General features: G+C 56.4%; 1 protein-coding gene across 1 annotated transcript in view; it reads right to left on the bottom strand.

Moving 5' to 3' along the window:
* Positions 1-16,394, bottom strand: part of LOC149992061 (NT-3 growth factor receptor) — a 133,306-nt gene that overhangs the window by 37,410 nt on the left and 79,502 nt on the right. The window contains exon 3 of the mRNA XM_090263827.1: positions 4,106-4,236. Coding sequence (XP_090119953.1) covers positions 4,106-4,236 — 131 coding nt within the window. The remainder of the gene's footprint in view (positions 1-4,105; positions 4,237-16,394) is intronic.

A 16,394-nucleotide genomic window follows, 5' to 3' on the forward strand; every position in this document is an offset into this window, starting at 1 on the left:
TTCTCCAAATAAAAGGCACCTAAAGCTGAGGTTCTGACATACTGGAAAAAATATAATGCTAAATCTGAATAATTAAAATGATCAATAACCAGAACATGAAATTTCCTGCAAATAAAGCTAATTCTTTTTAAGGAATAGGCTGATAAACACGTTAAAAATAAGTAAATGCTCAAAGAGAGTGAAAAAAAAATTATTTTAAAAACCAAGAAGGTATTCAGCAAAAAGAGGGAGAAATGAAATTAAGATAACAATAAAATTAAGACCCGATTAGGCATCTTGGAAATAAATTATATAGTCGTTGAGGTAAAAACAAGGAGTCCACAGATGAGACAAACTCTGTGCTGGATGAAAACTGCAGGAAGACTCATGAAGTGGAAGAATCTGAGGTTCAGCGGAGCAGAGCCTGGAAAGACGGGGGAACAGGAATGACAGTGACGAGGGCCTCACTCCCCGGTCTGTGAAGGACAGGGGCTGCCTAGCTGTGACTCTGACTGCACCACGGGCCAGCTGCGGGGCCTTGCGTGAATCACTAGCCTGTCTCTCTGCGGCTCAGTGTCCTCTTCTGTACAACGGGGACGGGACCGTGCTGAGCTCTGGGACTTGCTGTGAGAACAGAACACTGATCTGCACACATCACTTGTCACAGGTCCTGGGACATTCTGAGCACCCAATTGATCATTCTCTGTCAGATGCAGCCATCCCCTCCACCATCATTGCTTCCTCCTCTTTAAATGTCCCTTCTGGGTTCTAATGAGCCCTTGGCTCTGAGACATGAGCTACTCAGGCCTCTGCGTCTCCCTTACTCTTCTATCCCCATACAGTGTCAAGCACATAGTAGGTGCTCAAGAAATACTTGTGGAATGAATTAGTTTAGCATATTTTTAAGAATATTATAAATCCTTAAAAGAAAGATCTTTTACAGCACACTGAGTTAACACAATGCTAATACCAATATATCCTCAATGTACATAAGAAATAAAATATAGTCAATCCCCCTGAAGTGCCCCTCCCCCACGCCATCCCCCCTAGTATGCCCTCCCTCCCCTAAAGGTAACCACTGTCCTGACTTACAGAACTCACGTCTTTGCTTTTTCAAAATAGTTTTTACTACTTACATAAAAATCCCTAAACACTAGAGTTCAGTTTTATCTTTTTTAAACTTGAAGTAATGGAATCATGCACACAGCATTATCTATATTTCCAAATCTGTCTCTTCTCATTCGATGTGGGGGCTTTTGTAATTCTTCCACATTGTGGCACGTAGCTGTAGTTCTCCTCATTGAGTAACTTCCCACTGTACGAATACACTGTACTCATTATGGACACTTTCCAGGGTTGCACTATTATAAATAATGCTTTACAAATGTTCTTAGCCATATTGCTTGATAGACAGATGAGGCTGGCTGGCTGGCTGGATACAGACAGACAGGCAGATAGATGCTTATTGGGTACAGGCCTAGAAGGGGAAGCCCTGGGTCACAAAGTACTAATGTTCTAGAATACCAAACTATCTCTCAAAAACAGTTCTACCATTTTACAGTCCCACCAGCAGAGCATAAGCTCTAGTTGCTCCACGTCCCTGTCAGCACTTGGTATTGTCATTGCTATTTAGCCATTCTGCTTGGTGTTCAGTGGCATCTCATTATAGTGCAACTGACGTTTTTCTCACAATTAATTAGGCTGGAAACCTTTCTCATATTCTTATCAGCTATGTGGCTCGTAGGGGAGGCTCTTTTGAGATCTTTTAAGCATGCATATTGCTAGTCAAGTGACTATCTAAAAGTGGCAGCACCAATTACACACCTCAGCCACATGACCTAACGTCACTCTCACACGACACACACCCAGTTACGCTCTGCCTTGCCCAGTTACTCCCCCGTCTCCCCGACAGAACACAAGCATCTTCAGAACAGAGGCTGCAGCGTCAGCTCTGTGTTTCCACCACCGCAACTGTGGAGCAAAAACTCTTGCCTGTTGATTTAAAAGCACAGTTTCGGGAAAACCTAATTTGGGGTTGTACTTCAGTGTGTTTCCCAATAGTCCACAACGACCCTGCATCGACGTGCACACAAACTCTAGGGAAGGGGCCCGTGAGAGGAGTAAACTCTAAAGGGGATGGAGAGGCAGGAACCGTGTTTCTCATCTGTTCTCCAGAAGCGACGAGAGGCTTTTCCAGGGGCTGCTGGCTGGGCGGGTACCCTGGGCAGCCGGGGGTGCGAACTCCCAGAGCACTCATCCCCTCAGGGTTCCCAGGCCCAAGGAGAAGGAAACCCTTTGAAAGGCTGAAAACAGAAACACATGTTCTGCACGACCCACCCTGGGTACTGCCCCTTGACGCCGGGCCGCTCAGCGGGAAACATTTCCCAGGGCTTCAGACCATCATTTCACTTCCTGCTCAAAGCACAAAAATGTTCAGTTCATTCACCAGTTCCCAGATGGAGGCTGGAACGCCCAGTGGATTCATGTCATCCAACAAATTAGGATTCAGGACAGTGCGGAAGCTAAGTTTAGGGACAAAAGGAGACACTTTCCCACATCCCTGGTGCAAGCCATTTAAAGACACCCTCGCTCATCTGCCCATCCCATGCCTATGGAGGCCCACAGAGCAAGTTTATTCTCAGGATATCCAACAATAATCATCATTACCCTTTCATGGGGGCAATATGCTAGTTCCTTATTTATTCCTAAGAGGCAGACAATGCCTATTTTTGTTAAAAAAAAAAAAAAAATGCCTGGAAAGCAGCCATGGCCACTGGTTTACGTAGGCTGTATGGCCCTCGAGGCCTAAGATGTCTACTACTGGCTTTTTATAGAAAAAGCTCGGCAGCCACGATTCCAGGTGGTCAGTGCAAGCCTGGCAGTCCCCTGCCCTGTCCAAGCACATTCAATAATACCAGCATCAAGAGTAAGAGATAAAAGCACAAAGCAACTACTCTTTATTGAGCATTTACTATGTTCCAAGCAGTGTCCTGTGGATTTGATGTGTCATTTTACCACCAGAATTTAAGGAGAAGATATTCTGTTTCCTATTACAGCGACAAGGAAACTGAGGCCCAAAGAGGTTAAAGGTCTTGCAAAGGGCCACACAGCTAAACCGGCGGCAAGGCTGGGTCCCTGATCCCCATGCTGTGCCTATGACCACACAGCACTGCCTGCAGGGATGGAGGTCCTGACTCAGGGGACGGCTGAGCTGCAGACACAGCGCGGTGAACAGAGACACGTCACCACGGGGGGCCTGCGGTCAGAGCCCTCAGTGCTCAGGACAGGACCGTCTGAGGTCTGAGTGAGGGTCCTCGTGAGCACGCACCTCCTGCCTCCAGCCCTCAGCCTTGTGCTCCCTGTACCCACAGAGGCCACCACGCTCAGGGGCAGGGCTCCCGAGACCCGTGGGTGCCTCAGTGAGGTTACCCGACTCTTGTGTGTACCAACCACAGTGGAAGACTGGCCCAGCACTGATGTACAGGCGAAGCTGGTCACTGCTGGAGGAAGTGTGGCATGGGCCCAGGCCCTTCCGTACCGCCCCCCGCGACTCAGCCCCAGCTGCAAGTGTGCACAGCTGGCTCAGCAGCAGGAGAGCCCTGTGGCCAGCGGCCCGTCCTGCAGCTGCCGGGGGCAGTTACCCTCAGGCACGATGCTCTGTGGGGTCTGCGCCTGCACCCATCCCAGGGCCGGTATCTCAGGGCATTCCCCACCTCCGCTCACCCGTCTCCCTGTGCTCCGTACCCCAGACCCCGCCCTGTCTCCTGTTCCCAGTGACGTCTGCTGCCCTGGAGCAGCTCCTGCAGGGTCCCTGAGGAGGGGGGAGGGCAAGGCAGGGACGGGAAGAAGCCCAGGGGCTCCAGAATAAAACCAAGGCCTTTCCCAGGCAAAGCTGCTTCTCCAGCTGCACCTCAGGCACAGCCCCCTTAGGTGCTGTGCGACAGCTCCTGACCTTTGGAGCCAGAGGACGTTGGTTTTGGTCCCAAGGACACTTCACTGACCTTGAAGCAAAGGCCCGATGGCATCCGACAAAGCCAGTTCTCACCAGAAGGACGGAGCCTCTCCTTTCCCGCCCTCGGCCCCAGCCACGCCTGCCTTCCTGGGGCCCACACGCCCCGGGATTTACCTTCACGGCCACCAGCATCTTGTCCTTGGTCGGGCTGAGGTTGTAGCACTCGGCCAGGAAGACCTTCCCAAAGGCTCCCTCGCCCAGCTCTCGCTTCAGCACGATGTCCCTGCGCTTGATGTGCTGCACGTCTGCGGGAGGGGACAGAGAGAGCAGCCCCGTCAGTGTCGCCCTCCTCAGAGGCCCTGGGGGACAGGGGAGCACAGGGGGCTGGGGCAGGGAGTGCTGCTGCTGAGTTCTCGGCAGGAGGGGCAAACCCAGCTCCCCAGCTCGGGCCTGAAACCTGCTTCTCACTGTGGTCGGAACGGGATGGGATCTCAGGCGCGCCCAACAGGCACCCCGCCTCTGCCGGCTAACGCGGGGCTGCCGGGGTGCTTCGCTGCGGTTGCGGGGAGAGGGCACGGCCGTCTGCGCGGCTGGTGGGCACCGGCGGCCCCAGGCCCCGGGCAGGTCCTGGCTCCGGGCCTGAGAGGCTGTATTTCCAACAAACTCCCAGGTGATGCCCGGGTGCGTTTGGTCTACAGCCTGCAGTCTGAGTAGTTAGGTCTCTAGGGCATTTAAGAATCGAGTTTGAATTCTGGCTCCACCTCTCTGCCAGCTTTTCTGAGCTTGAGAGAGTTCTTTCACCCCAGAGCCTCGATCTCCTCGCCTGTGAAATGGGATTAACACCAGTACCTGACCTGCTGGTTCTTGGGGACAGTAAATGAGACGTCCACAGGACGGGTGTGGCCCAGTGCCTGGGAGGAACTAAAGGCAGACACACGCACACACATGCACACGCAGGGACACACACTGGCTCCTGCAGCAACGGCTGCAACACCCCAGACACAAAGTCAGGATTGTGAGAGGGGCTGCTGAGAGGTAGCCACAACTGCTTGGGGGGAGCCTCGCCCTGGCAAGCCCTCCTCTGCGGGAAAGACCAGTGAGACCCCGAAGGCAACGTCCACAGAGAGGCTGCCCGGCACCGGGGCCGGTGCACAGGCAGGGCCGCCACAGCTCGGCTAAGGGAGCAGCCTAATGACAGTCTGTCTGCGGGAGGCAGCGAGGAGGTGACCTCGGCCATCCCACCTACTCGGGGGGAACGCTAGGAAGGAGCCGTGTGAGGGGCGGGCTGGTGAGCCAGAGGTTACTCACTGCCCTTTCCCTTCGCTGCTCAGCAGGCAGGAGCGCACCCAGAATGCTGTGTTAACAGCAGGAAGAGCACAGCAGAGCCAGGAAGGAGGGCTGTCCCGAATGACCTTGCCAAAAAGTGACAGCTGAAGACAGGGGACCGTGGCGGATTGTTCCCGTGAGCGGCAGGGAGACAGGTGACAGGGACAGAGGGGTGTGGCTACAGGCTTTGGTTACTGCCTCCCCGCCCCCCGCCACCCGGGCGCTGCAGGAGAGGGTGCGTGAGCTAACAGTGAACGAGAAAGCTGTCCGCTCTCTGCTAGCACGAAGCAGAAGCCTCCCGGGGACCCGTGTCTTCCCCAAATCTGCAAATGGGTCTTTCTCGGAGACGCGGAAGCGCCCGGCGGCTCAGAATAAAGCACCTGGGCCCACGCCAGCTGTCTGCAGAGCAGTGTCTGGAGAGCAGCACCTGACCCTGGTCCATGCGGGGGCTGCTGAGAGCTGAGGGAGGGCAGCAGAAGGAACAGACAATGAAAACAGACCCCATTCTGCCACAGATCCTCCCAGGGCAGAACTTCCCTTGGGCCGTGGGAACAAGGAGCTCCGTGAGGTAACCAGGTGCCGTGGCAGAGAGACTGGATACGGGACAAACGCACGAGGCAGGCCACTTCCGTGTGGACAGCCCCATGTACCAACAAGACCCCAGACCCCAGACCCCAGACCCCGGTCGGGGCAGCTGCTCTCCCTGACCCAACGGAGGAAGCAGTTTGGTGAAAGGACTTGATTTGTGCCCAGTCCTGCTATACGCTCGATTTTCAGTTCTCGTGACAGGTGTCATTGGACTCCTTTTCCAGATGAAAAATGGAGGCAGGGGTAACTTTCCAGAGTTCCTGGGGCTAAATCAGGGCTCCGGAAGGGCTCCTCCTCTTTCTATGGCTCTGAGCCCGAGTTCTTCCCATTACGCATGGCTGCCTGTCCTGTGTCTTCCCTGCTTTGTGGCCTGCAAGACGCCGTGACCCACAGCAGCTCAACCCTCCATCTTCCCTTCTCCTCCTCCTGCCCAACCTCCCTCACCTGCTCATCCTGGGACCCTAGAGCAGCGTCTTCCCGAGGGAGGGCAGGAGCTCCCCCTCCCTTTGCGGGAGGCCCTCGGAGGAGGGCATGGGTGGGGAAGAGTGTGGGAGGAAAGGCCCTGGGGAGTGACTGGGGTGAGCCACTCCTATTTCTGACGGCCCCTCGTCTACGTGGGCCTCTCTCTGTGCTTATTTTTAGCGCACGTGGTGCCGCTCAGAGCTGTGCCTGGTGAAGACCTCTGACCCACACACCAGAAAGTGATGGATTTCCCTGGGAGGGGAGGGCATCCGTCTCCTTTGACTGCCCGGCTGGCCCGCCCAGCCGAGTTTGGGTCACAAAGCTCAGACGCCCCGGACACTGGCAGCGGGGGGGGGGTGGTACACAGCCCCAGGCGTGGGAAGACCGCCCTACGTCCAGCAACGAGGGGCTCCTGGAGAGAGAAAGGGGCCCGCAGACAGTGGGGAGGCATCTTTGGGAGATGAAAAGGGCTTCTGTCACGTTCTGGCCTGGCTTTTCCCTAAGTCCCCTCTTCAGGAAAGCCGCTGACGGAGTTGCACCAGGGGAAGCCACGGGAGAGCGTCCCGTCGCCACGGGACACCTGGCTCACCAGGCGAACACAGCGAGACCTTCTGCGATTCGGTTACTGCTCCACAAACTGTCCCCTGTACCGAGGGCCAAGATGGTTATTCTGTATGTGCGGGGTTCAGTTCTGGAAGGTCTTCCAGGCCTGGAGCAAGTGGGACCCAGGGCAGCATCACTGACCCAAGATGTCCCCAGCCGCCTCTGTACAGAAGACCGCAGCGTCCTGAGAGGTCAGAGGGCAGGCTGAGCTCATCCCCTTGTCCCGCCTCTGTTCCCAAGAGGAAGAGGCGGTTTTCTGACGCACCTCCTGTGACCTGCACAGGTCGACCCACTGGACAGACAGACAGACATGGCCAGAGACACAAGTGACCACTATCAGCCTCACTTCTCTGTTCTTAGAAAAAGGGGGTGCATCAGGCACACCTTACTCAATCCTGCTGGCCAGGGATGAAGCGGAGGCACAACCCCCACAGAACGGTACTCCCGAAGGAGTGGGGCCCTGGGGAAACAGACAGGTCTGCCTCTGAGCCCCGACCCTGCGCCTGTCCCCCGACTCTGGCTCCTTAGCTGCAGAACGGGAACGTGAGCATCTGCTTGGCAGAGCGGCTAAGGGGGTGGATTTTAAATTTTCAGATCATAGAAATATTCGGAAATATCTGAAACACAGCAGACATTTCACAAAGGTAGTTTTCCTTCCCTTCTGCAATATTCTCACTTGTACTAAGAAATAAATATGCCTGCGAACAAAACAGCGGCTTGGGAGAAACTGCAGTAGGGTGGTGATGTTCCCTGTGGTCGCTCAGCCTGCTGCCACGATGCCCACCCTCCTCTCCTCCCTCCAAGTTCAAAATAGGCCGTGGGAGGACACTGGCCAGACAATGGAATAAAGACGTCAGAGACAGAGACAACTGCCACTGAAGACGGCTATTGATCGGCAGAGAACAGCCAGGCTTCACAGTGTCGGTGATTATAAATAACGGCGAATCGGACTCTGCTGAGTGCCAGGCAGCAAAGTCAGTCCCCGAGAGTCAGCGCACTCACCTAAGGGACGCAGACGCAGGCCCTGCTGCACCCCTGAGGGCCGCCAGCGGCTCTGTCCCCTGACCCCAACAGGCTCTCCTAACCACCGTGTCCCCGCTCCCCCGACCCACTGTGACACCCAGTGCCTGTGCGGTCCCAGACCTCCCCCCATTCACTCTGTGTCACTCTGTGTCTCTGTTACCTTATCATTGTCCCCCGGTGCCCTTATTAACAATAAAAACAGCCACTGCTGAGTGAGCACTTCCCTGAGCCCTGTGCTAAGCGCCCTGCAGGCTTCCCAGGATGAGGAAGCTGAAGTTCAAGGTCATAAAGTAATTTGCCCAAGGCCATCCAGATGGTAGGGAGGGCCCCGGACTCTAAAGCCTGGCATGAGCGGAGGGCATCACCCCGTCATCCTTCACAACAGTGCCCCGCGCATGGCATCTCCCACCCTGGAGAGAGGCGCTGCTCCCTGAACTGCAGCAGCACTTGGGGGACCCCAAGGCCACCTACCGCGTAAGGACAGAAACTCATTTCCCACAGAACTTCCTGCTGCCCTCAGTCACCACCACCTGAGCTAAACGAGAGTAGAAAGGAAGCCTTCTGGGGACGAGGATGGTACCAGAAGATGAAAATTCAAGACCCTGGCACCAGCAGGAGGACAGGGGGTCTGGACAGCTTCGGAGGCCCTCGCGTTCCAAGGTGAGCCCTGGGGACGACTGTGAATGCAGGAGGAGGGAGCTTCCTGGCAGAGAAGAGAGGAAGAGGGAGCAGGGAGAGGAAGGGAGGGTCTCTCAGAAGGGTGTGTTTTCTTTACACTAGCCAGACCCTAGGGTCTCAGGCTGCCAAAAACGCTCAGAAGAAAACATTAATTCAATTCCACACATTTAATTACACATGAAATGGAATGTCTTTAAATGGAAAAGAATAACATTCTCAGAGCTCCGACTGCGGGTTTCTGAAGGGCAGGAGGGAGGCAGAGGGCCAGCCTGAGGCTCGGAGGGGAAGGAGCCCGCAGAGAGGGCAGGACCCCACCTCCGCCAGGGGCAGGCACCTTGCCCGCCCTCCCGCCTCCTCACGGCCCCACTGGCTGCGTCCCACCTCACCACTCCGCGTGGCGAGTGGAACGAATCTCCCCTTCGGCACTGCATGAGAGCGTGACCAGGTAAGTGTGCCCCCTGGACAGCTGCAGACCCTTTGTAGTGGTCTGAAGCCAACCCAGCCACGTCGCCACCTGGACAGAGCGCAGAGCGTGGCTAAGCGGAACCAGGAACCCCGCTTGCCAAGCACGCTGCCTGACTTCCAGGCCCTGAACACAAGAGGACGTCCTGGGTTCAGGTCCAGGGTTGTGTAAGACAAGACATTTCCAAGGCTAGAAAGCCAACGGGAGAACTCTGCAGAGCTTGGAGGTCTAGGCTTTAGAATTTTTCCCCAGGCCCTAACTAAATGGGGGTCACAATGGGGCGAAAAAGGATTAAAGGCTGAATGCACCCCAGTGCCATTGGTCACTGTCACTGTCCCGGGGGAGGCAGACTTGGGACTGCCTAGGAACCGGCAGCTTCTGCTGGCCGGCCCGTGGCCCTTCCCGGGGCTCCTCTCGCTGGACTGGGGCTCCCCCCAGTATTTTCAGAATTTGGTGGTGTTGCAAAGGGGCTCTGGAGGGTGCTGGCAGCTTCTCAAGCCAAAGGCCCACCCGTGTATTCCTGAGTCTGTACAACGGGCCCAGTGCAGGGCCCAAAACACAGCAGGTCCTCACCAAATACTGGACGCATGGATGGATGGATGGATGGGTGGGAACTCCCTCTGAAGCACGGCTAGAGCCTTGAGCACAGACAGCCCTCCAAAGAGGGAGGAAGAGGAAAGCTGAGGGAGTACTAAAAAGAAGGGGAAGATGACTGAGAATGGGAGGGGATCCAGAAAGCTCCAAAGAGCCGCCTTATTTGCACCCTGGCTCCAGGACTGGCCCCCGAATCGGGGTCACACTGAACCAGGACAGCTGAGGCCCACACCCCGACCCTCAGTCCCCGGCACTCAAGGCTCCTGACAAAGCGCCTCTGTGGTGTGCGTCAGACGAGGCCCAGCCAGCCGCGGGTCTCCACTCCAGGGGACGTGTGCCCCCTTAGGCTAGAGGCAGCGGTCGAGGATGGAGACACCATGTTCCCACCACGGCGGGTAAATAAACAAGACGCCCAGCACTGCTGGAAGCAGTGAAGAAAGGATCAGCTGAGCACTTTCTGTTCTGGGGCGACTTCCAGCTCACGTTCCCCGACACAAGCTCAGCGAAGGAGGCTAAAAAAGTTCAGACGCGTCCCTGCCCCCAGGTGCTGCCTCGCGGAGCTCCACCCGCGAGCTCAGACGTTCACCGGCACCACGAGCCCGACCCCGCGCACCAGTTCCTCGTCCCCACGCCGCGCCGGCCCTTCCTGTGGTGAGAGGACCCCTCTGGCTCTCATTCAGCACTGACTGCCCGGGCCAAGAGCAAAGAGCAAAGACTCCCCGAGGAGAGCATCTGCAGCTGAGAAGTTAGGTGCTGAGAGATGAAGCTCAGGCTCCGACCGGGAATCTGTCCCTCCAACAATCTGCCCGGCTCCGCTTCCTCCACCTCTCCTGGCTTGGGTGCTTCCTTTGCAACGTGAGGGTGACAAACTCTCACTCACAGTGGCCACACAAGGGGCTCCCTCTGCATCTCAGTCTCCCCCGTGGCCCGTCTCCTGCAGCCTCGGCTTCTCATCCCTGGCATCTGTCTCTGGCCCCCAAGTCTGTCTGGTGGCATCAAACACAAAGCTTGATGTGTTCAAGGCTGGTCCGTCCAGCTCTGGAGCTCTGGGCCAAGACAGCCTGCAGGGCCCGTGGAGCCATGGGGCTGCAGCTTCACACAGAGTCGTGAGGCCAGGAGGCAGAGGTGCCTATGACAACTACAGGGCGAGCCCCCGGAGGGCTGACCATGGGCCACACCCCCCAACTACCAGCCACCGTGGCCCCAACAGGAAACGGAGCCCCTGGAGAAAGGGAAGGAGGAACGGCCTTATGAGGCCTGTCTCGTCAGAGGCAACCACACATCCAAACACAAAAACGAATACAAAACAAAGAAAGAACAAGAAGGGGGGCCTCTGGGAAGTCAACCCCAGCATTAGGACAAGGGGAGGAAGGAGGAGCGTGGCTTTGGAGCAGCAGGACCGGGGGGCCTCGCATCCGACACACCTCGGGAGGCAGCGTTTCACAACTCACTAACCTCGGTGTCCTCACGAGTAAAACGAGAAAATGTCCACCTCGCTGACGTGTCATGAGGATTCCATGAAATGATGTGCGGACAGGGGTGCCTGTGAGGCACACCGAGTGACCAAATGGCTGTTAGGGTGCTCAGAGGAACATGCCGGTTCCTCCTCCCAGCTGCCCACTAATCCCCCCGCCGTGATCCTCCCTGATGGCTTCATCTCTCTGAGCCTCAGTTTCCTCACCTGGAAAGTGGGGATTTTAAAAAGCGCCTATTACATGGAGCTGTGGTATCTTTAAATGAGGTAAGAGGTATTAAGTGCTCAGAACAGCGTAAGGCCACACAGTAGGTGCTCAATACCTATCAGCTGCAGTATCGGTGCCTTCAGGGTTGTCCTTAGTCTTAGTTCCCAGTCTTTACTCTCAGTTCTGACTAAGAGAGAGCTCTGATAATTTGGCCCAAATCCCCAGGCTTCTTCCTCATAAACTTCGTGCATCAATGCACAGACTAGGTACAGCAGACGGATGGATGGTCATTCCCTGCCCCCTGCGCCCGCTGCATGAGTCCACCCCACCATTCCTCCACGTGGGGCCCCGTCCCACTTCCACGAGGAGAAATCAACCCATGTCCCAAGGTCGGCTCTCACCCCACGCTCTCCCACCCTTCTTTCAGAAGATCTTTCTCCCTCCTCAGAATGTCTGTTCCCAATGCACCCACGGGTGTCTGGGGACCCCCTCGGCTCGCTCTGCTGCTCCCCTGCAGGAACTCAGCTCACCGGGGGCAGCTCAGAGAAAGCAAGCTCAAGCAAGCCTCGTCTCCTCAGAGGAGCGAACGGCATTAGCCAAGGCCAGCTTTAGACCTTTATGTAACGCATGCTGGGGTACATCGAGGCACAGGATTCTGGTTTTTCGTGGGCACAGGCCCAGCTCTCAGCTCTCCTGTATTCACCAGCTGCAAAAGGCTGCTGCCGTCCTGTGGCCTGAAGAAGTCTGTTTCCCCCGCGATGGACCTGACGAACCCTCCTGTTCAGCACAGCCCACTCTGGAAGTGAACAGGTAACCACCTTAGAGTGCTGGGAGGCCTTTCTTTAGGAGGCTGCACTTCAGTCCTCCCTGAGGCAGGAGGCAGGGCCCAGACACCAGAGAGAAGCTGTGGCCCCGAAGGCGAGGGATGGCAGGACACCCAGTCCACCAGGACTTAAAAACCACTGGTGTCCCTAAGTGGGGTCACTAACCCTGAGGACCTTTCTTCAAGGAAGACTCCTCTTTCCCCTTCTTTGTGCAGGGCTTAAACGGGGTCCTAACTGGGAACTTACAGAGCAAACCTATGCCCACAATGAAAGGCTTTTGTCCAGGGGCCGAGGGAGACCTCTCTCGGGCTGCTCTGGTCCTCAGAAGTGCAGCTTCCGGTCTCCCCCCAGTTGCAGAAGGGCAGCAATGGTGACCTCACCTGCCAATGTCCACACCTTCTCCCGCCCCAGGAGCCAACAGCCCCCTCACTCCTCGCAGCTCAGCACACGTACATCCTTTTCAGCCCCCTCAGCACAAAACACTCCTTGCTGCCCGTCCGCCCATCACCCCCACCTCGGTGTTTGTACACCCATCCTATCAGACTCCGCCGGAGGCCCCTGAAGCCCATCCCCACGGACTGCAGAGGCTGTCGGAGGCTCAGGGCTGACCCTGTCCAAGGGGGATGCTCCCGTTTCCAGCTCCCCCTCCTGGAGCTAAGACACCTGCCAGGCACCGCCCCCCCAACCTCACCCCTTGCCACCCTCTCTAAGCCTCTGCTTGGGTCCTCACTGTCTTCAGCTCTGTATCTGATGAAGTTCAAGGTCAGAGGTCTGAGCCCATGGGTCCGGGCCATGCAAGCCCTGGGCGTGGGCAGCCTGAGCCTGGCGCAGACGGCAGATTTGTTCCACACGGCCCCCGAGGTCCCAGATCCCAGCCTCCCCTGTGGAAGCCCACTCGCTCTGCCAGGTGTTTTCCCATCACATCCTCTGAGCTGGCTTCCAAGAATTCCCCCACACCAGATGTTAAACGCACCGACCGGTGGTTTCCTGGCCCGTTTCCTGGACCTCCCCTACCCTATAATTCTACGAAAACAAAGAACAAGTCAGAACTGATGGAATTCTGGGTGCCCCCATCTGACCCTGGAAGCCCCCTCCAAGGGCTTGGCCACTCAGATGAGGTCTATTCAAGTGCACCAGGTTCCAAGATTGCTGCTGTGTGGGCACCAACTGAAGTCATCAGCAAACATTTCTATGGTGCCTTAGGTCAGATCATTTTTTCCAGTTCTCCTGGTGCCAGAAGAAACAGCCACATAGCCGCTTGGGCTTTGAACATTATCAATAACATCTTTCTCACCAGTCCTCAAAAGGATTCCGGAAGCTGGAGGTCAAGGGTCTATCAGGAGCATCCGTGGAGAATCGGGAGAGGAGAGAGGACCTCGCTGAACATCCCTAGGCCTGTGTTGGTGACAGGCAGCCACCCCTTGTTAGGGCTGGACTCCCTCGGGTGGCTCCCAAGACATCAAGAACGCCTCTGGGGCATCAGCCGCAGGAACCCACAGAAGACACACGCAGGAGCCCCGCAAGAAACCATGCTCCCATCCCCACAGGTGGCCCTGCAATCCCCCTTTCCCACTGGCCGTGGGGACTGCTCCCCTCTCGCTTGATGTGGAGACATCTATACGCCTTCTACCTGCTGCGGCTGCCTCCACCAGAAGCTGCCCCCCCCCGCCCTTTCTCTGCCTGAGCCCCTGGCCCCCCTGCCCCTTCTCTAGGCAGCTTATTGGCCTTCATCGCTGGCCTGCTCTTCACTGCAGCTGCTCTGCCCCTGCCTGACCTCTGTCTGTCTGTCTATCTCTCTGCATCCTTCCTCTCTGAAATAAATCTTCATTGCAGACTGCCAGGCAGGCGCGAAGGGTTCCTCACACCCCAACAACGCAAAGCTCAAGGGGCCCACAGGCCAGGGCTGCTGTCCGGCTCCAGCTGGCTCTCGGACCGGCCCCACAGGCTGCAGCCAGAGGCCCTCCGTGACACAAGACGTCCCCCACAGCTCTTCCACCCGAAGGCCTGGCCCTTTCCCTCGGTGTCTCTTCTCTGGGAATTCACCCATCTTCCCGTTTGCAACACACAAAGTACAGAGTCTGATCAGCCCAGCAGCTAAGGCCCTGCCTACAAACGTGTCTTGTGACACGTGGATGGCACCCCGTATGTTTTCCTTGTCTGCGAGACACTGAGTCACACATATGTGATCCTCCAGTTACTCCAGGTCATGACTTGGGCAGAACTGTAGGATATCCAAGTTATAAAATCAGAAAGGAACTAAATATTTGGATTGAAAACAAGTCGTGGAAAAAGAGTCATCTGCAACAGAGCAACACCACTCGAAAAATGTCTCAGTGAAACAAGGAAATACCCCCAAGAAAGTTCCCCACAGGACAGGTCTTGGAAGTGGGGTTGGTGCAGCACCCCCATCACTAATGCAACAGGTGTGAAAAGCGGGCCTTGCTCCCCACCTGGGGTGCTGTCTGTTCTGTTTCAGTTTGGTGGGTGTCAGACAGAAACAGATCAATAAATAAAACCACCTGTAAGCATACCTGCAAGATTCCTGACAGGCATGGTGATCTCAAGGGGTCTGTTTTTTTTTATTAAGTCCTTTCCTTTCCACGTGCAATCCTTGGGCAACAGACTCCCCAGGAGTGTGGGAGAGAGGCGCGTGAGCCTCGGGCTGCAGTCTCCAGGGCCTGTGGGGGTGAGAACCGCCGAGGGCGGGGAGGCACCTCATGGGCTGCAGCAGCTAAAGGGCCCGGCGTTGGCGTCAGACACCCCCAGCTCTGCGACCGACTAGCTGTGTGACACTGGGCTTCTTAACCTCTCTGAGATGACATTTCTTCTGCTAAGTGCCACCCACCGCAGACATTCGTAAGCAGATGAGATGACATCAGATATGTTAGTACAGAGCCAGGCTCGGTTTGGGCTGCCTCGCAAACACACTAGCTCATCTGGGCACCATGGACAGAGAGACAGCACGGATGCGAAGGTCCTTCCTCCTCCAGGAGCACACCCATGCCACCCGCCCACCTGAAACAGGGCTCTGTCCACAGAGGCCTCCGCCTGCCGCCCCAGGTACAGGGGACTCTGCCTGCCCTAGGCCACAGGTCTTCCAGCGGGAGCTTGGCTCGGCTGATGCAGGCTGGCGTCTGCTGTTTGCCTAGAAGGGCAGGAGGTCTGGGGACCCAGAAGGCCCAGGGAACCTGGGAGCAGCGGGCAACACATGACAAGCCCACGGTAGGTGGCAGTCACTTGGAGTGGCTTCTGCGTTGGCATATGGAGCCTTAGGAGTGGCTGCACGCTGCACTGGCGAGCGAGGGGCTCCCTGTCTGGGTCCTGGCTAAGAGAGAGCTGGAGAACGTCCACCCACAACAGGACTGTGCATACCCCTTGCTCCAATCCACCTGGCAGGCCCAGCCACGGGCCCCGCCAGCCCTTGGCATGGTGACATTCCTAGACAAATAAAAGGCCCGCCCAACAAAAGCTCTCAGTTTGACAGTGATGGAAACAAGGCGCCAACCTGGACTCCCCCCTACATACTGGGGGCTGCACATGCTTTCAGGCTGGAACGTATGCAACACGTGTGCACTGACGTCAGTGTGTCAGGAACTGGGCTGTGTGTTGGGAGACGGGGGCGCGAGAGCCTGTCCTGGGCCCTTGGAGGTCTGCAGTGCAAGACAGACGAGTCACTGGGCAAGTGCAGTACCATGTGCCGAGCCCCAGAGTGGGGAGGGAGGAGGATGCTGGGCCCCGGCACGGTGCATCTGCTGGGTCTGCAGGGTTGAGGAAGGCTGCTGTGGGGGGGAGTTGTTACTCTCTGTGACCCTCGATTTTGCTCTGTATGAATGTGGAGAGAGATGTAAAAATGACTTCCACGTCACAGTCGGGAGGGAAACGGTCTAGTCTGTCATCCTCCCACAACAGCAATAAAAATGCCTGTATGACGTGCAGCAAGTTAACTCCGCGTCCTCACAAACCATGGGGCTCTGTTTTAGTGGGGGAGAGGCAGCAGTTTAGAGGAACGCTTCCCAGAAAGGCTGGCCTTGCTCTGGTCACACCCTCAACTCTCCAGGGCCTGCTCTGGAAACCTCCTCTGCTGAAGCAGAGTGCAGCGTTTTACCGCCTGCTTACCAACCTGCTCGGCTGTGGCCAACTCTTCTCAGCACAACTCAGGGAATCAGACTTCCCAGGATCAAACTCAGCCTACACCCGTCACTGCGCTCTGTGACCTTAGG

The sequence above is a fragment of the Furipterus horrens genome, unplaced genomic scaffold (assembly GCF_987537825.1).
Source record: "Furipterus horrens unplaced genomic scaffold, mFurHor1.1.pri manual_scaffold_16, whole genome shotgun sequence".
NCBI classification, from domain to species: Eukaryota; Metazoa; Chordata; class Mammalia; order Chiroptera; family Furipteridae; genus Furipterus; species Furipterus horrens.